Source organism: Seriola lalandi, unplaced genomic scaffold (genome assembly GCF_002814215.2).
Source record: "Seriola lalandi dorsalis isolate HSWRI2012SDOR001 ecotype SW California unplaced genomic scaffold, Sedor1 jcf7180002054939, whole genome shotgun sequence".
In the NCBI taxonomy this organism is placed as follows: domain Eukaryota; kingdom Metazoa; phylum Chordata; class Actinopteri; order Carangiformes; family Carangidae; genus Seriola; species Seriola lalandi.
Window position 1 is genome coordinate 15,210 of NW_019525659.1, and position 24,245 is coordinate 39,454.

Below are 24,245 nucleotides of genomic sequence, written 5' to 3' on the forward strand. Positions count from 1 at the left end.
GCTCAGCCTTAGAGATAGGGTGAGGAGCTCGGTCATCTGGGAGGGACTCGGAGTAGAGCCGCTGCTCCTCCATATCGAGAGGAGCCAGTTGAGGTGGTTCGGGCATCTAGTGAGGATGCCTCCTGGACGCCTCCCTGGGGAGGTGTTTCGGGCATGTCCCACCGGGAGGAGACCCCGGGGTCGACCAAGGACACGCTGGAGGGATTATATCTCTCGGCTGGCCTTGGAACGCCTCGGGATCCTCCCGGAGGAACTGGTGGAAGTGGCTTTGGGAGAGGGCCGTCTGGACCTCTCAGCTGAGGCTGCTGCCCCCGCGACCCGGATAAGCGGGAGACGACGAGACGAGACGAGAGCTTTGCTATAAAAAAAAGGGCAAGTTAGGCTAAAGAATAAAAGAAGGTCATAAGCTCTCTGTGTTGAGCGCAGGCACACCTCACATAGATACATAAGGTTAGGGAAAGAACAGAAGGGAAATCATCTAATCAAGCAACATCTGGGTTTTGCATTAATTAAATTGTTCAAATAAAATGTTTGGTTCTTGGAGGACCCTGGTGGGTCTCGCTGTGATTGCTTTTTCTATTGTGTTACCTTTGCTCTTATGTGAACGTGCAGGAAACCACGGAGACCAGGAACAGGTGCGTCGAAAGAGATCATATTCCAACAGAAAAGGTAAAGCATCACCCGACACATGCTTGAACACTTATGGAGGTATTGAATTCTTAATGACGAGATGGCCTCCCAAACAGGTATAAATTATCCTTTCAATGATATATTTGACAGTTGGTTTGGCAAATGGCGCAGTAGTCTCCTCAATTATTGCTGCTACTGGTATGCTTGTTTTGTGTGGTTGTTGTTGTGTTCCCTGTATCCATTCTCTTTGCATTAGACTCATCACCACCACAATTGAAGGGAAGGCTGCTCAGCCTCCGCCCTATCAGATGCTGCTCTTAGGAGCACCACAGGATGAGGACGAGGAGGTTGCCGCCCCCATGGCGGATAGTTTGAATTAAGTGTTTTCAGCTGTGTTTTTTGATTGATCTCAGAAGTGATCTGAGATCAAAAGGGGGACTGAAGGGATATGTTATGTTTACTACTGTATGCACTGTATTAAAAGGCAAATCAGCCTTAAACTGATGATTATGATTGTTTATGAACATTGTGACGTGAACATTGAACATTGTGACCCTGATTGCCGTTTGAGATTGCAGAATGACGTACAGGGACAGACAAGAAAGTACAAGTATGACATGTTTAGATAGCAGGTTCAGGTCAGAGTGGTGTGAGGAGAGAAGAGGCGGAGTGACCCTGTTACACAGAGAATGTGTGTATAAGAATGAATGTCTGAAACAAGAAAGTACTGCATGCTGCTTAGACACGCGACACGAGAGCAGGGTGGTCCAGAGCTCTGTAAGCAATCTCAAACTTATATGCTTGACTATACTTTTAATAAATTAGACGTGTTGAACTTTATCTGTTGTCCTGCATACTTCATCAATCGAATGCGCGAGTCCTGTTTGGTTATATATGGATCTGGACTCAACGCTGGCTGACTGGCTTCCTCTTGATCTCAGTGCACACACTTTTCTGCTTGCTCCCGCCTCCGTTTGCATTTTTTCTGCTGATATTCTTGTTTTTCTTCTTAGATAAAGTATGAGCAGCGGCTCCTGGGTACTTATAAATCACTGGGACTAATTTTTTGTAGATATTGTAGGCTATTTGCTATATTTCAACATTTTTATGATATTACATATCATATCGTATATATACAATACTACGTGAGTGAGGCCTAACAGCAGCACAAGCCTGTACTGCAGTGACTGGAAATGTGGCACTTAGGGAAAGGTTATTAGCAGCAAGATGCCTCCATTCTCCATGGATGACTACCACAGACTTCAACAGAAGATTGAAGTGCTGGAAACCAAGATTCACTGGTTAGAAGTGAACGTGGAAGTGAATGGACTATGTGGGAATGACACCACCTTACCATGGACTCAAAACAGTGGACAAGAGCATGCTAACATATGGCTAATTAACACCACCAAGACTACCAAGACACACGAGAGCTGTGAACTGGATTATAAATCTACAACTGGTAGTCCTCCCTGGAATTATCTTGGAGCAAAGCCTAAGAGTAAATCATTTCCCAGGGAAATGGGAGGACGTGTAACAGGCAGAGCCCAGCTCCCTGAGATTTGTGATGCAACTGGCTGGCCTGCATTACCATCCAGGCAGAGCACCTCTCTTCAACCAATGTTCTTAGTAGGACACAGCCGTGGACAGCTGTGAAAGGGAGAACTGACAAAAAACCTCCCCAACAACCGATTGTGCAACTGGAGAACAGATCTGGATAACCTCTCGTCTTCACATAGCAGCACATCTTTTATAGCACATCTTCTACAGCACAGTCACCCAAAATCTGAGTTTGAGGCGCGGGCGTTAGCTTTCCCTGTAGCCTTTTACTTTCTGATTCAGTCTAAGGACCTCTCTTGGATCTCAGTCAATGAGCTTATAGATAATTTCAGTTCTAAAATTACAAATGTCATTGATGCCATTGCACCCACTAAGGTGAAGGTTGTCTGATAAGAAAAGATCTCCATGGAGAAATGCCACACTGGTCAGAATGGAAAAAAGAGAGTGTGGAAAAGCTGAACGCAGGTGGGGAAAAACAAATATCCAGGTTCATCATGACATCTATAAAGAGACACTTCACATTTATAATTTGGAACTGAGAAATGCAAGGCAGTCCTTTTTCTCTGATATCATTGCCAAAAACAATAATAATGCATGTGCCTTATTTTGGTACTGTCAACAGGCTCACAAATCCTCCTGTATCAGTAGCCCCTGAACTTCTACCCACCAGGGCCTGCAATGAATTTGCCTCCTTCTTGACTGAAAAAATTCAGAAAATTAGACAAGCAGTCAGTGCCTCCATATCTGGTACAGGATATGTTTTGTCCCTGTGTCCAGTTAAGATCAATTTGAATAGTATGACACAATTCCATCCGAGCATCCACAAAAAACCTGGAGGACATTATACATCTGAAATCCTCCTCTTGCTGTCTTGATATTCTGCCTACAGGCTTTTTCAAAACTGTTTCAAACTGCATGGCCTCAGATCTTCTACAGTTTGAATCCTACTTAAAGGACAGGGATTTCTTTGTGTCCTTAGGTAATTGCACATTTGAGCAGACAGAAATCACATGCAGAGTTCCCCAAGGCTCCATTCTGGGGCCTCTTCTGTTCAATATCTTCATGCTCCCACCAACTCAGATTATGGAAAACAACAAAATATGGTACCACAGTTATGCAGATGACACACAAATTTACATAACCATATCACCAGGGGACTATGGTCCAATACAAGCACTGAGTAACTGCATTTAACAAATCAATGATTGGATGTGCCAGAATTTTCTTCAATTAAACAAAGACAAAACTGAAGTGATTGTTTTTGGAGCCAATGTCAGCACTCAGCTCCAATCGATAATGTTAAAAACTACAAACCAAGCCAGAAATCTTGGTGTAACCATGGACTCAGACCTGACTTTCAACAGCCGCATTAAGACAATTACAAAGTCAGCCTACTATCACCTTAAGAACATATCAAGAATTATAGGACTTATGTCCCAGCAGGATTTGGAAAAACTTGTCCATGCATTTATCTTCAGTAGACTTGACTACTGTAATGGTGTCTTGACAGGTCTCCCTTTTTGTCTACATGTGCAATAATTTAACTTTATAAGCCAAGTCAAGACCTACTGAAGCAAAACAACAGAAGTGCCTCAGAGTAATTTTGTAACTTTTAATTATTATCAAGTTTTCCTTTTTGAAGATTTTTGACAGTTGAGTAAAGTCAGTAGAGTCATCTGATCAACGCCAGTCTCCTCTAATGTTATCCAGCCAAAGTGAAGTGCCTTAGAATTTATTTAGCATCAACCCGCAAGAGACACCAGCAGATAACACATCTAACCACGACTGCCTGCAGAGAAAGCTACCAGAAATCAAGAGTGCCCGAGACAGAAAGTCCTCTGAAAGTCCTCTATTATTTTCATTTTATGATTATTATACCTTGCATTTACTCTGTAAATAGTAGTTTAGTTAATACACTTGTAGCGTTAAGCCATATTTTAGGATTTACTCTTGTTGAAATGGGGCACCAGTCCTCTAGGAGGACAACAATGAATTACTTCATTGCCAAATTTATCAATCTCATATCGGAAGCCATGACTTCTCAATTCAATGGATCTCCAGTCTCTACGTCAAAAGAATACAACAGGACAACAACTGGGTGTAAATAAAGGAGTTTATTTAACTAAAGTACTATCTACAGAGTAAATGCAAGGTGCAATAATCATAAAGATGAAAATAATAATGAAATGAGCAGTGTGATGAGTTGGCAATGGTGGGAGAGAATATGTTATGGCTATACACTATGGCTATACAGCTAATGATACTACATCTACGAATTAGGTTTGATGATTAAATATTGCTATATTTCGACATCAACCCAGTCATGAGCAGAGTGTTAAGACCGGCCTACTGTGAGTTGTGCTGTAGCTGGAGACCCTCGGTTGGAACCCAGGTGGCTGTGGTTGCCGTGGTAACCCTGGAGACGCAGGATCTAGGTGGATTCTCCTGGAGGCCGTGTCCCATTATCACGATGAGGGATTCTGCCAGGAGACTTTCTATTTTGGGCACTCTTGATTTCTGGTCGGCTTCTCTGCAGGCGGTCGTGCAGATGTGTCTCTGCTGGTGTCTCTTGCGGGTTGATGCGGAATAAACTCTAATGCTCTTCACTTTGGTTGGATAACTTGCCTGCAAGCAACTTGACTGCATTGACCAGATGACTCTAAAGTTGTCAAAATCTTCAAAATGGAAAACTTGATGATGATTAAAAGTTACAAAATTACTCTGAGGCACTTCTGTTGCTTTGGTTCAGTTGGTCTTGACTTGGCTTATAAAAATAAAAGATCGCGCATGTAGACAAAAATCATGTTACTTGCAGCTTGTGGCGAAGAAAAATAAAAGACGCGAAAAGTGCAAAAATGACTAAGAGAGTTTGTGGCGAGCCGCTTAGAGCTAAGAGTTTACATGGCTACAGAGCCGGGCTTTGAGCCGGGACTCTGAGCTTTGAGCAAAGATCTCAGCTTCTAGTTTCTGCATCGTTTCTCGCTTCTTGCATCTTCTTGTCATCTGGGTTTCTCTGACTTTTCTTTCTCTTCTGGACTGTGAACTCTGAACTGATTTTCGGGGCTTCTGACCATCTGACCTGACTTAGGCAATGTGTGAATTGTTCACGACTGTTTAATCCCCTGGGGGCTGCCGCATGTTTCATGGGCACCACCCATCTTCTCCTGTGTTTCCACTTGGAGAAGAGAGTAATTTTCCACTGAACTTTAGAATAATTTAAATCTAGAGTTTACTTATAAACTTGCACATCCTTCTTCCACCATGACCACAAAATGAAATAACATAAAACTACTTGCACTAATAATAGCCGAGAGGAGTAATAGGAGTGTTGATTTCATATTACATCCTTCAAACCTGGAATTAATTATGATACAAGTGGTTAATTGATCAAAAAACAATATAAACATTTCCCAAAACTAATGGTCTATCCATATGGATTACACAGCAGTTCTTCGACTGTAATAATAATAATAATATGGACATTCTGGATGTCATGTAGTGTGTTACCTTGTGTGAAGGATGCTGACAGTATGGTCACATGAAGAACATTGTATTAAAATCTACATGTTACATTTCCAACATTCTATGGGATAGAAGTTTGGGGTTGAACTATTACATAGGAACATCTCATGAGTTAGAGAACAGTTAGATATTTAATTTTACATTCTTCCACAGATCTGTGTCTGTGAAGAGAGTTCTGCTGGTCACTACCCAGGATTGGAATGTGGGTTGTAGTTTATGACTCTTATCTAGAGAGGGACAGAGGAAGGGAGGTTGGGGTGTGTGTGCGTGTGTGTGTGTGTGTGTGTGTGTGTGTTCATGCATGGCACAGACAGGCCAGGATTCACACCTTAGTGTTAATCAGTCCTTTTGTTGTTACTTGTCCTATACAAGAAACAATCAAATATCTTAAGACAAAGTCTTATTGTTACAAACTGGAGATTTTGCCTATATTCTCCAGTTGTCTGGTGTCCATTGGTTGATCCTCTGGAGCTGACCCTTTGACCTTTGGTCTGGTTCTGTGTCGTTTGGACATGCTGAAAGCATGGTCTGTTTGTGAGATAAGGGTCCATGGTCTCTGTTTCGTATCAATTTGATAGTTTGATGGTGGGAAGAGTCGCAAAGTGTCAATTGTGGGTCAGTACTCTGCATGTCCTTATAATGAACTTCCTTAATGGCTTGTGACTGATGCCAGGCCACGTATGTACGCTACACACTTCTTTATTTACACCCAGTTGTTGCCATGTTATTTTCTAGAGACTGACGATCCGTTGAATCGAGAAGTCATGGCTTCTGATATGAGATTGATAAATTTATCAATGAAGTAATTCATTGTTGTCCACCCAGAGTATTGGTGCCCCCTTTCAACGAGAGCAAATTCTAAATTATGGTGTTAATACTACAGCAGGAAACAGGAACCTTTTGAGGAATTATGCATGTTTTGGCTGCAGGAACCAGGGATTAAATTTAGTTCCAGGGTAACTGATTGACCCCCAAAAAGGTACCTGGTCAGGGGTGATAGATAGATACTTTATTTATCTCCTAAGGGAAATTCATGTGTCCATTAGCTCATTGTTGATAATAATAGTAATAATAATAATAATAATAATAACAGTTGATTATAAATAAACAATAATAATTAGATTAGTCCACTTCCTTTGGCTGAGGTGTTGTATAGCCTGTACGGAGTGGGAACAAAGTATCTCCTGAACCTCTCTGTTCTGCAGCGCAGTGAGATGAGACGTTTGCTTCACCTGTAGCTGCTCTGTCCTGCCAGAATGTTGTGGAGAGGATTGTTGTTATTGTCCAAGATAGCCTCCATCTTACATTGCATGTGTCTCTCCACAATTGTCCTGAGTGAGTTCTGAGTCCTGCCAAGCACAGACCCAGCCTTTTTGACCAGCTTGTCCAGTGTCTTTGTGTTCATTTCTGACATGCTGCTGCCCCAGCAGACTGCAGTATTAAAGAGTACACTGGTCACCACTGACTGATAAAACATGTGCAGCATTTTACTGCAGATTTCAAAGGACCTGAGCTTCCTGAGGAAAAAGAGCCGGCTCTGCTCCTTCAGGTAGATGGCATCTGTTATAAGGAAGATATGCAGTGAAATTATAATAGATAACAAACAAAAGTGAATAAATTGTTCAAGAATCGAGAGAGAATTGTCACCTCAATTTTCATTTTAAGAGAAGGTGACTCAGTTTAATCAGTAATTGAGCAGCCCTAACAAAGTGGTGGTAAATGTCATGACATTTCTAGTTTTTATTTTTATTTTGTAACTTAGTGGAATATGCAGGTACTTTACCAAAACTTTTTACTTCACACTTCACAGTGATTTTTTTTCACATTATTCTGCTCATTTAAAATCTATATGAAGCACTGTAAGCTTTTTTTTTGTGTATGTGTGAGTAATTTTTTTTAGAGACCATGAAAAGGAGCGAACCTCTGTTAACAAGTTCTGGAGTGAGACGGAGAGCTTGCATTGCTCTAGAAAAACAACTGAATGATATTGCAGAAAGTTTTCTGTTAAACTCAGAGCAAACAAACAAAGATGACATACATTCCACTACCAATGACATAGAAAGCCGCAATGACTGCAGACTCTCTCAGACAGCTCACCATTTAGATGCCCTTTGCACAGATGACAGTGGAAGAGTGGCTGAAAGACCAAATGTTTCTGAGTCTGACTCTGCATCGGAGTCTGAGTTTGTTGATCAGCCAATCAGCCTTGTTGAAAGCCGAGCCAACTGGTCTGTAAAGTTCATTATTTCATTAGTAGCCCTCACAGCCCTCCTTAGTTTGTTAAGCGTCTACCACCCAGAACTGCCCAAGGATGCTCAAACCATCCTTAAAACAAACACTGAATATAAAATCCAACAAAAAATATGGTGGTTCGTATCATTCAGAGATATCCAGACAGCAAAAACCCTGACCCAACTAATCGAGAATGTTGCAGATTGCTTTACTTTTAGATTACAGATAAATATTGATGGCTTGACATTGTTCAAGAGCACAAATGTACAGTTATGGCCGATTTTAGGACTTTTGCTATGTGTCCCAATGAAAGAATCTGTTGTTACTGGCTTTTTTTGTGGTACAAAAAAACCAAATGCCCCTGATGAATTTTTGAGAGACTTTACCCATGAATTAAAACAGCTGTGGAGGTGATGAGGACCATCACGATGATGGATGACATGGATTTTCTGGTTTAGATGGGGCGTGGTAACTAGATTTCTTCTAGATTACATGTACCTTGCATGTTTAGGTGTCACTTGTAGACTGTTAAATATGTGACTTGAGGGGCCCTTTGAAATTTTGCTTGTCCTCCAATCTTGAGATGATTTCTCAAAGTCTAATTCAGATGCACACTGTTGGAATAATTGTATATATATATAGTTATCTCATATTTGATAAATGAACTTTTCTGCCTTGCTGTTTAGATCATATATGTGGTTAGTCTGTACCTTGCCCTTAACATGAACTTGCTCTGATTTATTGAAGTTAGTATGTGTGTAACGTAAACGTGTCTTTAACATGTTTTACTACCCTAACTATATATGTAGTTGTTTTCAGAATGAAGTGTCTTACAGGATGCAGGTGATGGAGAGGACCACAGGCGGACACGAGCGTTGTACAGAACAGACTGGGATCAGTCTGTTCTACTTCTATACCATGAAATAAACATTTATACCATGTATCACAATCAACCCCATATCATATTCACACATCATATTAATTCATTATGTTCATTGATTATGATCACTCATTGTATTATGTTATTCGTTGTATTACCTTTGACATACTTTATGTTACACTGGTATGACCTTCAGGCCTTTGAGATAAACAATGTCTTGCTGCTGGAGGAGTGTTTGGAATTCTTTGTGTGATAATAAAAAGAGAGGAGACGGTGGAGTTTGCTCAGAGCGGGTTTGGAGATTGTAACTGAGCAAATCTCTGTCCGTTCTCCTCGCGAGTAAGAAATAACGCCCTTGTCTTTCTCTTCTGTGTTTCAGTATTAAATGTCTTAGGTGGTGTAAACCTGACACACACATATATACCAGTGGAGTTTTCAAGGAAGCCAAGGTCTGTGAGAGAACTAGACCAATGGAAAGCAACTGAACTAGGACAGTTACTCTTGTACAGGGGTTCTGTAGCTCTGGCACCATATTTGGATTCTAAGGTAGATAACAAATATGTTATTTTATAGCCGTATGTCCATACTTGTTAGGCCGCAGTTGCGCTCTTTGTCCTGTAATTATGCAAACACACTGCTCAAAACATTTTTCAGTCATTTTGGAGAGCTTTATGGCAAAGATGTGTTAGTATATAGCGTGCATGGCTTAGTCCACCTCTCAGCATTTGCCCAACTGCATGGTTGTTTGGACTCTATCTTTGCTTTCCATATAAAAATTTCCTCCGTGAATTATAGAGGTTTGTGAGAAAGCCTGAATTTCCACTTGCACAGATAATTAGATATTAAAATATGAATATGAATATGAATTTTCTTACCTTACATTTCCATGCAATTCATTTGCCTTGCACTCTGCCGAAAAAAAGGATGTGATGTCACATTTGTGATATCATGTAAAAAATAAGATATTCATCAGAGCAACTACAACTTTAACAATGTATAAGAGTGATGCTACAGTTTGTACTCGGGTGTGTGATAATGTCCTGTAAATGATGTGGAAAAATGATGGAATAATATCTTAATTTCCAAACATCAAACAGCCAGGTTACTATTGGCTGACTGAACACATTTGCTCAGAACAAAAGGATGAACTCTGACCTGCAATTCTGCCAGAGCTGGATGGAGATTGCACTGAAACAGGGAACATATGCTTGTGTATGTTTATCGTTTAGGCTTTAATAGAAGTGAATGGGAAGAGGAGCAAATATTTGTTTGTTTTGCAATGACTAAAAGCGCATAACTCAAACAATTAGCTCTAGTTGCATTCAAAGACAGAATAAGAACATGCGTTCCTATTGTTTATTAACTATGCATGTATATGTTTGTCATTCAAGAGGAAAACAAGCATAACATAACATACAACTATCGTTGTTCAGGCAGATGACTTCTAATCAATTTCCACTCCTGTGTTTTGAATGTAGGTCATGAGGCTGCCCTTTTGTTGTTTCTGTTAATGTAAAACTAAAGTACACAAAAGAACCCCAGTATGTGAATTTATTAATGTGATAATACCATACTTATGATGTGCAAGTTTAAGATCACTATAAAAAGTGCAATGTTTTAAATTATTCCTTCTTTCTTGTACTATTTGGTCTTAATATGAGATGTGAACCTAATACAGACCCTAAGGAAAGCTGTGCTGCCTTTTATGGTATTGATTAGTTCTCTTTCTGCCCTCCAATCAGAATTTGAACTTTGGGACAACCTCCCAGGCTTTTCTGTGTTTGTGTACCTCAGGTACTCAGCAGGGCCTCCTTGTCCCTCCCTGAGGGACAGGGAGGGCCTTTATAAAAGATTTGGTTTAAGGTGTTTTTGTATTAGTCAAGACTGAGAGTGCTAAAGAAAAGAGAAAACTATTTTTTATGGCCCATGATGGGTTATAGGAAGCTGTGTCTGTTACTGCTGCTGAGCAGCTACACATTGGCTCGTAAGTAGGAATCCATTTTGATTCAAAGTATTAGGATAAAATTTGAGTCTTAAAAGCATTTTTTTTAAATTGTTTGTCATTTAGAGTATATATATATATATATATATATATATATATATATAATAAGTGTGTTACTGATAACAATAAGCATAACTCTGTCGCATGCTGTTCTGCTAGTGAGCCATGACAGTGTGAAAATGAGCCAGTATGAATAATACCAGGAGCCTGAATGAAAATGGAATATTTTCACCTCTGTGTGTTTATTGGTTTGTTTATTTGTCAGCAACGTTATGCAAAATGTCTACTGATTTGCACCAAACTTGGTGGAAGGATGGGGCATGGGCCAGGGAAGGCCCCATTCAATTTGGGGTCAGATCCAGATCATTTACTATGATTTTGAATCTTGAATGAGTCTGGTCATTTGACATTGGCCATGGTGGAGATCTGTGCTCTCTAAGTGCCTTTGTAGTTTAACTAATTACACACGTATACTGTTCCATTAGTATTCTGAACTATTTTGGTTTGAAAAAAAACATCTTCCATTTTTAAAAGGTGTGATAGTTCTAGGGTTTTGCAGTTCTGCATTTTGGCTCACTAACATGGCTTACAGGGGCAAGTAAATATAACAGAGCCATCATTAATGATAAAAATAATAACTTCTTTTCCTTCTCTGATGAGTCAAAATTTGTCAGAGGAAATGATCAGATATTAGTTATGTCTATATTTACTGGATGTTTTAAGTTCATTACAAATATGTTTGACTCAATTTTTGAATCGAGTCAACAATATAAAAAAGAAAATATTAAATGTCAAAGTTTGTGTGTACAGAGCATACATTGTGTGTGAACATTTATAGATATTTGTGCAAATGTATTTTATAGAACAGCATGCCACATTATAATGACTCAGGTATTGCTCAGTTTTCAGTTTAGCAATCATATTTCCATTAAATGTGTTATAAAACTGTCCATCAGCATTCATTCAGTAAGAGACAAACAGCAAAGAATAACAGCAAAAGACACTGGGGGAAAAAATAGAAAATAAAGGGGAAAGTAATGTAATTATAATGCCATAGCAGGAACACTCAAAACTTCTAAAGGCAATCACATAGTTTTTTGCTTTTTAATAAATAATTTATATTGACCTTATATATATATGATCTTCCAGTCTTTTTGTTTTTCAGAGGATGGCACTGACACTAATGAACAAACTTCAGCATGTCTGTGTAAGTTGATGTCTTATTTAACAAAACCCAACAACTCAAAATCAGGTTTTTTTATTAGTAGTCTATTAGTAGTCTGTTTTTTTTTCTTTCTTTTTTTTTTTTGTTTCCAAATATAAAATGATAAATAAAATCTGGACTTTGTGAGTTACAACAAGGGTTTTGACACTGTGTGTACTTGGTAAAAGCTGAGTGTGTGTGTACATAGGATAGATAGAAGAGGGTAAAGATACGTTGTTGCAAACAGATACATTGACCTGTCACAGATCGATGGTGGCTGTGCTAAACTGATGAACACAGTACCTGTTTTCTGGAGATTGCAGCAGAAGCTGATGAACTCTTGCTTGTTTATGATTAAGTACAATAGCTGCTGTTCACTGATGAGAACATGATTTAGCTGCAACTGGGTCCAAAGGTCTGCTGCCAAAGTGATGATGTGGAACAGAGCATTCCTAAAGGTTTACAGTAATATGACCTCACCTTTAAGGGCAGTTAGCTTGAAATGATTTAATCAGCATTTAGAGAATTGTACGAAAGTGACAAAGATCTTAGAGTCAGGAAGCTTGTATAATCCATCATGGGTCAGAGAAAAGGTTTTGCTCTGTTTATAGAGAGAGTCAATATAACCATGTTATAATTTTCTTCTTGCAGTGGCATCCAAATTCAAGGCCTATAAGAAGTATGTGTACCAGTATACCACAGAAACCAGAAATGGTATGGTGGGCACTGCCAACCTGGGGAATGGCCCCAAAGTTTCTTGTCAGGTACATGACTGTTATGTGTCCACTGACGAAGTTCACTTGATAACAGAATGTTCTTATTTGAGCTCCCTCTCCATTAACCCTGTGTCTCTGTCACATATCTGTAGGTAGAGATCGAAATTCCCCAAACATGCAGATTCATCATGCATACCAGGGACTGTGTTCTCAGTGAGGTGTCCATCATGGATCCCGAAGACCAGCCGATCTACAGGCATTCCCCCAGCTCTCATGCCTTCCAGTCCGCCATGGAAAAGTTAGTGCAAAACATTCTTTACATGATCTGATACATACTTTTGTAAGTTAAGATGTAAATAAGGGAACAGCAGGAACAGATGTTTGTACTGTTGGTTGTTGATTGTTATAGTGAAAATATGTTGGACCTTCGGTTGTTTATCAATTTATTGTCATAAATGAGGAAGATATTAATATTAAAAATATTGATATCAAATGATAACGTCAAATTAATTAAAGTCTTCAGGGGCAGAATAGCCAATATTGATTCAGGCTCAAATTATTAATATTAATCTGGAACTCTAATAAATACTTAAATTGATAACTATAGCCAAAATGTACAAATCAACAGTAAGTAAAAGTTGAAGGATCAAAGTTCTACTGAGTAGAAGCTGGCAATGTTCACACTTGTGCAACATTAAACCCAATAGTAGTTATACTTAAAGACATTTATTTACAATGTAACAAAGTAAAACACAAGATATCCAATCTAAAGTATATACAGGTGTGTGTGTGTGTGTGTGTGTGTGTGTGTGTGTGTGTTTGGGTTGTGTGTGTGGGGACCATGGATGTATTATAAGAACTGGATACTGGATCCAAAAATGGTGCCCGTTCATTTCTATAGAAATTGCTCGCTCGGCGCATAGACTGAAAAAGTTTCAGGCTTCCTGGTTACTTCCATGTCACTCCCATCGTGCCTCTGGGCTATGAGATCGAGCAAACAATGTTCTGGATGTGGCGCTGGGCGTTCATAAATGCTATGCTAGTGGACTTCATGGAGGAGTAATAAGACTTCTACAGGACTTGCTCGGGGCTTGAAATCATTCATTTATACAAATGACAACAACAACAAACAATGAAGATAATGTTCTGAATAGTAAGATGGCATTAAACCTACAATTGTTAATATCACAGAAAATTCGTGTTGACAGTGTTTCAGTTAAAAGCTTTAGAGCTTAAAATCACTTTCAATTCAAAACAAAAATTCATAATTGGACAAAAATATTTAGTTTGATCTGTTTTTTGAGCATTTTTAATATGAAATTGATTTACAATTTTTTAAGATTTTATTTTAATGATAATGAATGCCATTGAACATTTAGCATACTGTATACTGAACACACAATGACGGCATGGGGAACAAGAGAGACGATGATCCAGGACCCTCAGCAAATCTGACCTCAGCCTTGAGTATTTTTCTGCTTCCTTAATACAATCATGTGGTTCTCCATCCTCTGCAGTTGGCAAATTTTCAGCCAGGTTTACTGTAACACATCTTGCCACCGTAACATCTTCCTGCTCTAATAGCCTATGATAATCCCTAAGCCTCGGCATCGTTAACGTATACTTGCCATAGTTTTCAAGATTTCTGAGGCTGTGGTGAGTAAGAATTGTTACTGGGTATCTCATCGTAACAGATGATGCTTTATCATACATCAGAGAAATTCAAACCATTGCTCTGTAGCACAGGGGCAGTCCTAGCTCAACTTCAGAATAGGCAGTGGAGTAGTATGAAAGGGGTTGAGGACTCATTCCTGTACCTGTTGGCTGAAAAAGAACTGCGCATGCATATTTACCTCCAGTCAAGGTAGACACATACAGCAGAAAGTTCTTAGAATAATCTGGAAGTGCTAGTGCTGGAGCCTCCTGTAATCTTTGTTTAACCGTTTCAAAGGCCAAAAGGCCTTCCTGTGTCCATTTTAGCATTACAAATAACCTCACGTGTCATTCGAACAGCCTAAGGTTGCCCATATCCTTGAGCAGAAATCATAATTTTAAGAAATCGCTGATCTTCACTCCTCCAAATAGATAGATTTTCATCTATTGGCACAAACTCAGCTTCCCCTGCTTCCACCATCATTTCTCCTATATGCTTCTGCTCAAATTCCTCAGACACATACAAAGTCACATGCGGCACACTCTCTCTGATGGCATGTTCTCTACTCACATAATCATTCATGTCAACCATCATGGCTGCTCCTTGTGGCCCCAGGATTATGCAACCTGAAGTGAGTTCAACTTTCTTTGGTTGATGATTCAACCAATCTGCAGAATTTGATTGGGTGGCATTCTTAAAATATTTCAATGTACAATGCAGCGGATTTTCTGGAAGCTTTGCATCAGGCATGTTTGCCACAATGAACTTCTCCCACAACTTGACAGGTTCTAAAAATTCAGCACTAATTTTTCCAGTCCAAAACACTGAAGAGGCTTCAACTTCTGTTGTCATCAATAACTGCCGAGCAGTATCATTTGGCGTTTCTATCAAACAACCGTCTGATGTACACTTTATTGTACAATTTAATTTACATAAAGCATCTCTTCCCAAGAGTGCAATTGGTGTGTGCTCTGATACAAGTATAAGCATTGTAGTTTTTTGATTTTTGTAACGGAGCTCAATTGGTTCTGTAAGAGGTATCAGCTGTTTTATTCCCTCAAACCCGATTGTCCATATTAATTGACCAGACATGGGGAGGTGCATAGCATCTTCAGGCTTAATACAAGTGAAAGCTGCTCCGCTATCTACCATCACTTCCAATGGTCTATCATTCACTTTCACTACTATTTTTGAATCTTGCTCCGGCCCTGATACTACCAGCTGACACCCCACTTTCAGGTTTTCTGGGCACCCCTAGAATCCCAGCTCCAGACCCCTAAAAGGGTTTGCCGGTCCCCAAGCCATCATTGGCTGACCACTGAATCCTCCTCTCGGGTTCCCTCTCAGATTTCCTCACAGTCTATTACATTCCTTAGCAAAATGGCCAGGCTGCCCACAGTTATAACATACTTCTAAATTTTGTTGGAAGTTTGGATTAAAATTTCCTCGTCCTTCCAAAATTTCCTCTTCCCCTTCCTCTCCATGCTTGCTGTTGTCCATAAACTGGCTGTGGGTTGAATGCAACAGGAACTACTGAACAAGGCTGCTGTATTTGAAATTGATTCGGCTGTAGCTGTGGCTGTATTTGTGGCTGTGGTTGTGGTGCAAATTGATTTGGTTCAATCTGATTCTGTATGAGTAGAGCTTGTTTCTTCTCTTTCTTTTTGTTATCTATCAGTTGAATTTGGTTAAGTTTTCTGAGGGTCATGTTCCTTTTTTCTATATAGCTCAACTTGATGAGCTATATGGCCAGTGTAAACCCCCTTTGTCATACTCCCAAGACCAACTTCTTCTGCCAGCTTGCTCCACACTGGGAGGGGTAGCCCCTTCTGTATTTTACTTCGCAGAATTGATTGTTCCATTTGACGTTCATCTGGATCATTACCTGTAATATTTCTCCATGTTTGAAGAGCCCTTGAAACATAAGCTCTTGGATTTCCATCTTGTCACAGTGGTTCAATGAGGACATTGTCAGGGTGCACATTTGTGTGAAAGGTGTCTCTTAAAGACCTCCACATTCGACCTCTATTTGCTGCAAACAGCTCAGAGTCATTTACAGAGGTCGCCACAAATCGGTTGAGTCCTGCTCTCTGGAGGATTTCCTCCATAGCTGGTACCCCTAAGATGTTTGCTAGGAGTCTCTTAATGTCTCCCATGGCAAGTTGTGTCCCCAACATAATTTCTTCTAACTTTGAGATCCACGGATGTGCTCCGTTTTGGAGAATAGGTAATTTCTCAAGGGTGTCCGTCATATCCGTGTTCTGCCAAGGTTTATATTCAAAATTCTGGCCACGGATTATCACTGGAAGCATTTTATCAGATTTATGTTTTGTTTTTGAACGCAGAAAATAGCCTTCTACTTCCTTTTCTGATTTCTTTGAATCTTTTTTTCTTCAGCTCTTTCTTTTTTATTTCCAGCTGCTGTAGTTGCTCTTCTAATTTTTGTTTACTATATGGTGAAGGGCATGCATCCAGTTTTGTAAGACATCGTTGAATGTCTACATTAATATCATACTACTATCATCTTTAACCTGCTTCTTCTTTCCCTCTCTAACCTGCTTTTTTTCACCCTCTTTGGCTCCCTTTTTAACTGCTCTAGCCAGGAGTCGCCTGACTGTCTGGCCATATCCTCCTATAGCTTTTTCAAAGTCACTCAGATCTTCATCTGAATCCTTTCCCTTAGATCTTAACTTTCCCTTAGAGCCAACATGTAACGTTTTCTTTTTACTCTTAGTCATTGGGTACATCTTGATCGTTGTCTCTGCCTGTCCTCCTTCTATCACTTGATCGTCATCATCTCTAATACTATACCTACCTTCCTGACTCATTAGTGGAAGCTGAGAATAAAACTCCCTAAGCTCCACCTCCTTCTCATAAGGTGGGGGCTTTTGTATTGGAGCTGTATGTGAAAAAGGCCAATCAATTTCTGCCCACAACTTTTCCGTTTTCTCTTCAACTTTTTCTCCCTGTTCCTTCATAGCCTCCCCCATTTCTGTCCCTCTTGTTCAAACAACTGGAGCATGGCAAGTTCCATTTGTTTCTTTTGTTTACCTTTCTCCCCCTTTTTCCCTTTCTGCCCTGTTACATGATATGTAGACACGAGCACCTGCATTGTTTTGATCAAGTCTGGATTAAAGGTCCCTACCACTGGCCATGGTTGATCAATTGACCAGTACTTAGACCATTTTTTAGACATCTCTGCTACACCTTTAATTAGAGGATTGTTCTTCTGAACAGCCTCAACGGGAGTAATGACTTTTGGAATTTTTGACATTGTGATATTTTATATATTTTCTCTAATTTATTTATTTATTTAATTTTTCTAAGCCACAGCCAACAAAAACAGATGAATGAAGTTACCACCCTCAAAAGAGCCAAAGAAAGTACTATGGGTAGATATCTACAACAGCAAGTCCACACGCAAGATTCACCAACATCCAAGATTTACATATAAGCCAAGTGCAAATTCTTTTTCTAATCAGATGATCAGTCGGTTGCCAAGCTCCCTCCAACTACAACACACATATATAATATATGTAAATAGATATGGTAGACAAATGTACTATCAAGTATGGATGTATGCACAAAGGTACAAATACATTTGTCAGCAGCAGTTTGTGGATAAAATCGTACTGGCCTTATTTCTACTGGATTCAGATACAAGCGTTGCAGCCTCAATCCATGTGATGCAGACCACATGTCCTCTTGACTCCAGACTCACCCCTTGACCTTTTGGTTCCTCCCGACAGCACAAACTCGGAAGAGAGCAAACATTTTACTTATTTATTCCCAGAGGGCTAGTGAATACTACTAGTCACTAGTATTTGACTAATATATTTTCTAGACCCTGGTCTAGTATTCTAAAATTTCAATCTAACAAACCCTAAGTCTCCCTTCCTCTATCTTAGAGAATCATTATTATATAAATTTATCATTTAATGAATACTTTCTCAGATTTTATCAAAGAATCTCTCTTACATATCTAGTCTTTCTGGGGCTCATTCTATTAACAAATTTATTTTTCAAAAGTCTCTCAAACAGGAGCTCATAGAATTTTACAAAAAAGTCTCCAAAAAAGCTCATATATTTATCAAAAAGTCCTTTTCTTTAAGGCTCATGGAATTTTAAAACATCCTTAAACAGGCTCATGAAGTTATAAAACGTCCTTAAACAGGCTCATGAAATTATAAAACGTCCTTAAACAGGCTCATGAATTGAGAGAAAGGGTATTTACACTTTCTTATATACTTAATACACTAATGTTTACAGGCAAGTATTTATCATTATCATTTAATCTAATCTCCTGTTCTCAAATTCTATTACCTCTTATGCTTTACTCAACATAAGATCTATCATATACAGATAAACAACCGACATATAGTGCTTAAAGTCTCTCTTTGCAGAGAGGCAGAAAGCACAGAGAAAAAAAGGGAGGGGGAGAATCCCTCTCCAACTTATCAATACACTGACATTAACTTGTATACACACAATAAAACAAAGAATAAAACACAAACAACAATCTATTCGAAAGTCGACTTATTTATACTGTCCTAAATAAGCATGCTTTTGCCGCCCCCTTATCTCTTTTAATCTAAATTTCTGCTACCTGAGAAAGACAGCACTTTCAATACAAGCAGCATCATACCTGACCCGTCGGTCATCGTAAGAGTGGGCACTTTCTAACTGAAGTAATCTGCTTCTCCAGCCCCCCTTTTTGAGGACTGACCTGAAATTCTACCTAGAAAATAACAGTTTTTTTGGCCGATCTAAAACCGCCTCCCTGAGGGCTTTCATCCAAATTAGTGGCTTCCTTAACTCTTATTCTTTTCCTTATTCCTTTCTTTTTCGGCAGACTTATTCCTTTAGCCTGCCATTTCCTCTAACTCAGTAGGTATATTCATTTTCCTTTTTCAGCAGACTTTTTCCTCATAGCCTGCCTTTTCCTCTAACTCAGTAGGTATATTCATTTTCCTTTTTGAGCAGACTTATTCCTTATAGCCTGCCTTTTCCTCTAACTCAGTAGGTATATTCATTTACCTTTTTCAGCAGACTTTTTCCTTATAGCCTGCCTTTTCCTCTAACTCAGTAGGTATATTCTTTTCCGTTTTCAGCAGACTAATTCTAGCAGACTTATTAGAACAAACTTATTTCCTTTAGTCTGCCCTTTTCCTCTACTTCCCCCTTTTTGCGTTCCCAGCAACGCAAATAAAAACCCCAAATTTAGAAAGATTTAGAACGGTAGACAGCTACTCATACCAGCACTATAAAAACCCTACAAAGATTCTTTTAAACGGTGTAGCCTACCAGCGACCCTACAGCAGCAGCTCTAATCGAGCAAACCAGCGCACAATATTGTGAAAAACTCACCCTTTAAAGAAGCGTCGATTGATGCGGGAGTTTGTCCGTTGGAGCCGCCTGCTGACGCTGGACAGGCCACAAACACGTCCAAGTTCGTGATGCCAAAATTGTGGTATCTTGAGGTGTTGATGTGAAGAAGTGATCTGTCTTTACTTGTAGTCAAAAATAAGTTTATTTACAAGAAAGAAACAGTGTCAAAAATGCAGAATCCTGGAGCATCTCTGCCAATGTGAGATCTCCTCTCTACTGTCTCACAAACCCCTATATTTATATGTTTCAACCCTCCTTTGGGGTTTGCCCTTTCAAATAGAAGGAGCCTTCACCCAAAGATTGATTACATATGTGACCTTTGGTCTTTTACCTTTTTGGGTCAACAGAGACCCCCATATCCTGAGTCTCTCGTATCGTATTTAACAGAAAACCGATGTATAAACAGTTTTTCCCCTTAATGCACGTTTCTTAACCTCAACTTATAATGGATGGTTCAAGGAAACCTTTGACAAAGTCTTAGTTGAAACCCTTCTTAAACTCTGGGGTACAACATACATAAAGGAAGAACATGCAACAATTTAGACTATTAAGATAAAAAGAAATGAAGTGGATAATACACTACAAAAACAAAGACTCACCTTTATGTCATTAATTCAGTTTTCCATCTAACTTTTGTACATCCATACGGCGTTCGCATAAACCTATCAAGCATCCTCATTCCCAAGACACAGCTCAACCGCGCGAAGAGTGCACATACACAGCTGTGACGTCATTCAGAAATCCCGTCATTCAGGGATTTGTCTGTGCTTTGGAAAGTTTTTACAAAGATTAAAAGTGCATGGCTTAAAAATATGCAATACAAAGATTAATAATTGACTGTATTTACATTAATAATTGACTGTGTTTACAGCTGGAGGTGTCCTGTCAACAGTCTTACAGATAGGAATGTAACGATATCAGAAATTTTTTTGTCGGTACCAATACCAGTGAAATTCCACGATATTTCAAAACCACGGTTAAAAAAAACAAACAAAAAAAACACACACACAATAAATTCCATGTACTTTCTCTTTCACTCCTTTATTGAAAAATACAAAGAAAAAAAACAAAAAACAAAGAGAAGTGGCATTTGGCCTAGAATTTAAAATAAACAATACTGTGCTAAAATATAAACAATCTACTTTTTATTGCACAGCTTTTCAGCTATAGTGCCCTGAGACAAAAAAATTAAATAGAATAATAATAAAATGAAACAACTGTTGACATAGCAAAAAAGAACAGTGGCATGTAGCCTTCAAGTATTTAAAGCAAACAATACTTTGCTAAAATATAAGCAGTAAAATTTTAATTGCACAGCATTTCAACTTTCAACTTTCCCGTTTACAAACAGGCTTTTGCGGGTCTATAATCAACCTCTCATCATCCACCTCGAAAGCAAAATATTCTATACCATAATCTAAGGGTTTTTTCTTTTTCGACATCCAAGGTGCTGCAACTGGACCAAGTTGTGTGCCTGAGCTTGTTGCCATCTTCCAATTGTTATTGCAGCTAGACTGCAACCTAGTAGTGACACGTCGTATGGTATGAGAGGAACGTAGCTCTCGCTCTGAACCTAACCAGACACTGAACCGTCCACACACTCCAACATACAACTACGTTACCGGGAGCGACAGTTATGGTTGACACTCATCAATGACTGACCTTGTCGACAATCAAAAAATACATGTGTGCACGTTCATTGCTGAACAAGATCTGTCCTTCACAATTTATTTGTTTACAACCCAAAAGAATGAAGAAATAAGTGATAGTGGCTTTCTTGATTTCACTTTAAGCTTCAGTTTACCAGTTTTTAAGCACTTCAGTGTTTCTGTATTTTTTTATCTTCAATATTTATTTATTTCATTATTATCTGTTTTTCAGAAGGAAGCACTTAAACATTGCCATAGTATTGCAGTATTGTTTACAGTTGTCTTTTACATTGCACATACTTTTATAGAGAATAGAGAAAAATGGCCCAAAGCACATATTGCACATGTGCAAATCTTTCTTTTTTCCAAATTATAATTATCCAGACATTTTTAGCAAAATTGCTTGCACTTTAGAGCTGTTGACCCCCACCAACCTCAACATTTCAGGCTAAGGATTTTTTGTTTTTTACTTTAAGCCCTGAATCCCTTATAAACTCAATTTGATCCACTGCCACAACCCTCCAGCCTTTTTGCCAAGATTTTGGTGTCTGTATTTATTAGACTGATAGGATGCATATTCTCACATTTAGTATTAGTTTTGCCTGGTTTTGGAAGCAGGGTAATCAAAGCCTCTCTCACTGAAGTGGATAGATTATTATTATTATTACAAGATTCCAAGTAAGTCTCATAAATGATCAATTTATCTTTAAAATGTTTATATAAGTCAATTGGGAGGCAATCTGGGCCTGCTCTTTTTACAACCTGCAATGCACCTATAGATTCTGATACCTCAGATATATATAGTGACTTATCCAGATTTTTGTTATTTTCCTCGGAAATCTTGGGATTTGTTTGTTTAAAAATTCAGTTTGCGGGGCGTCGTGTGGCGTGGTGGTTTAGGCGGGCGCCCCATGTGTGGAGGCTACAGTCCTTGCTGCAGTCGGCCCCGGTTTGAGTCCCGCATCGGACGGCCTTTGCTGCATGTCATTCCCCCTCTCTGCCTCCCCATTTCCTGTCTCTCTACTGTCCTGTCAAATAAAGGCATAAAAAGCCCAAAACATATATATATATAAAAAAAAAAAAAAAAAATTCAGTTTGGATATCATTACTAATAGCATACTCAGATCTGTAAAAGTTTTTAAATGCTATATTTATTTCGATTGGATTTTTGGATTACATTAGATTAGATTAACTTTATTTATCCCACAACTGGGAAATTAATTTACCACAGCAGAAAATAAACATCTATAGAATAAACATCTATGGAAATATACAACAAAAATATACCAAATATACACTAATAAATACAATATACACAATACACACGATATGTACATGAAAAAGTGCAAGTTTGCACATAGTCAGGAAGAGCAGGAGTTGTGGAGTCTGACAGCTGCTAGAATGAAGGACGTTGTGATCTGAGCGTCCCAGCAGGGGGAGGGGGGATGAGGTGTATGCATTTCTGATATTAGCATACAACAAGTCCAAAGTTGTATTGTCCCTGGTGTGACAATCCACATACTGGGTGAAGGTAGGATTAGCAGAGGACAGGGACGTGTGGTTGAAGTCCCCAGAGATGAGGAGGAGGGAATGGGGTTGCTGGTTTAGGAGTTGAGAGACAACACTATGGATCTGGTCTGTGGCTGCAGAGGCGACGGCCGAGGGGGGGATACAGTCACCGCAATGACATGTGAAAACTCTCTTGGGAGATAGTATGGCCGCATGCTAACCGCTAGCAGCTCCAAGTCTCTAGTGCAGAGTTGTTCCTTGACACTGATGTGTCCAGGGTGGCACCATCTCTCATTATCGAACACAACCCCTCCTCCCTTCTTCTTCTTACCGCACTCCGTGGTTTTACTGTCCGCCCGTACCAGTTGAAATCCGTCCAGTGTGACATGTGAGTCGGGAGAAAGTTCACTCAGCCACGTCTCCGTGAAGCACATGATGCTACACTCGCGAAACCTTCCTTGAAGCCGGGTTAGCGCAGTAAGCTCTTCCGTCTTGTTTGGGAGTGATCTTACGTTCCCCATGACGACAGGCGGTAAACATGGTTTATACCATTTTTTCCGCTGTCTGCGCTTCACTCCAGCTCTACAGCCTCTCCTCCTTCTCCGGATCTCCGCAGGGATCTCTGGCTTCCCAGCATAGTGGAGGGGTGTGTGGGATATAGCTAACAGCTGGTCCCGAGTGTAAACAATGGGTTCGTGGTAGAATGAGTCTCCCGACGTTGCATCAAAAAATTCAAAAAATATTAAGAGGCAAAAACACGACTGTAAAAGTATAAACACCCATAGCTGCACTTGCTTAAAGTGTCGGTGTAGTACTAGAAGAAATCACACTAAGTAGTAAAAGGAAAAAAAAATCACACTAAAGAGTAAAAAAGAGTAAAAAAGAGTAAAAGAGTACAGAGCTGCTGTGGCACGCTGCCACTCATGTGGCGCCATCGCAACACAATGATCAACTATAGTATTGTATATATTATATATATTTATATTATATTATGTATATATTTTTGTATATAGTTTGTATCTTCAATGTTAATTATTAATTGCCCTCTTTGTTTTCTGTTGTTTGATATACCAAGCAAGGAGTCTCCGTGGCTTTTCCCCTTGATCATAGTAAGTTTTTATGAGCCTCAGTGCAGCAGCTTCATCAGTTAACTTATTATGCTGAGTTCCAAGTAGCAGTATTTGTTTGGACTATTCTTTCTTTGAAAGAATAGTGTCTCCATATATTCAATAAATTCAGCTTGTTTATAAAGTAATGTAAGGCTTTCCTAGATCTCATGTGTTATCACCCCAAAAGATC

The 24,245-nt window shown here is 39.3% G+C and overlaps 1 protein-coding gene and 1 pseudogene across 3 annotated transcripts in view; one reads left to right on the forward strand and one right to left on the reverse strand.

Moving 5' to 3' along the window:
- The first annotated feature begins 10,650 nt into the window (after positions 1-10,650).
- apoba (apolipoprotein Ba) overlaps positions 10,651-24,245 on the forward strand; it is a 35,441-nt gene continuing 21,846 nt past the window's right edge. Inside the window, exons 1-4 of one of the 3 annotated variants that reach the window (XM_023397836.2) lie at positions 10,651-10,808; positions 11,992-12,033; positions 12,682-12,794; positions 12,899-13,044. In XM_023397836.2, coding sequence (XP_023253604.1) covers positions 10,751-10,808; positions 11,992-12,033; positions 12,682-12,794; positions 12,899-13,044 — 359 coding nt within the window. In that variant the 5' untranslated portion in view covers positions 10,651-10,750. Of the gene's footprint in view, positions 10,809-11,975; positions 12,034-12,681; positions 12,795-12,898; positions 13,045-24,245 lie in introns of all 3 variants that reach the window. The other 2 variants (XM_087171663.1, XM_087171662.1) reach the window with 2 other exon arrangements.
- Positions 15,754-17,026, reverse strand: LOC147817129 (uncharacterized; annotated as a pseudogene).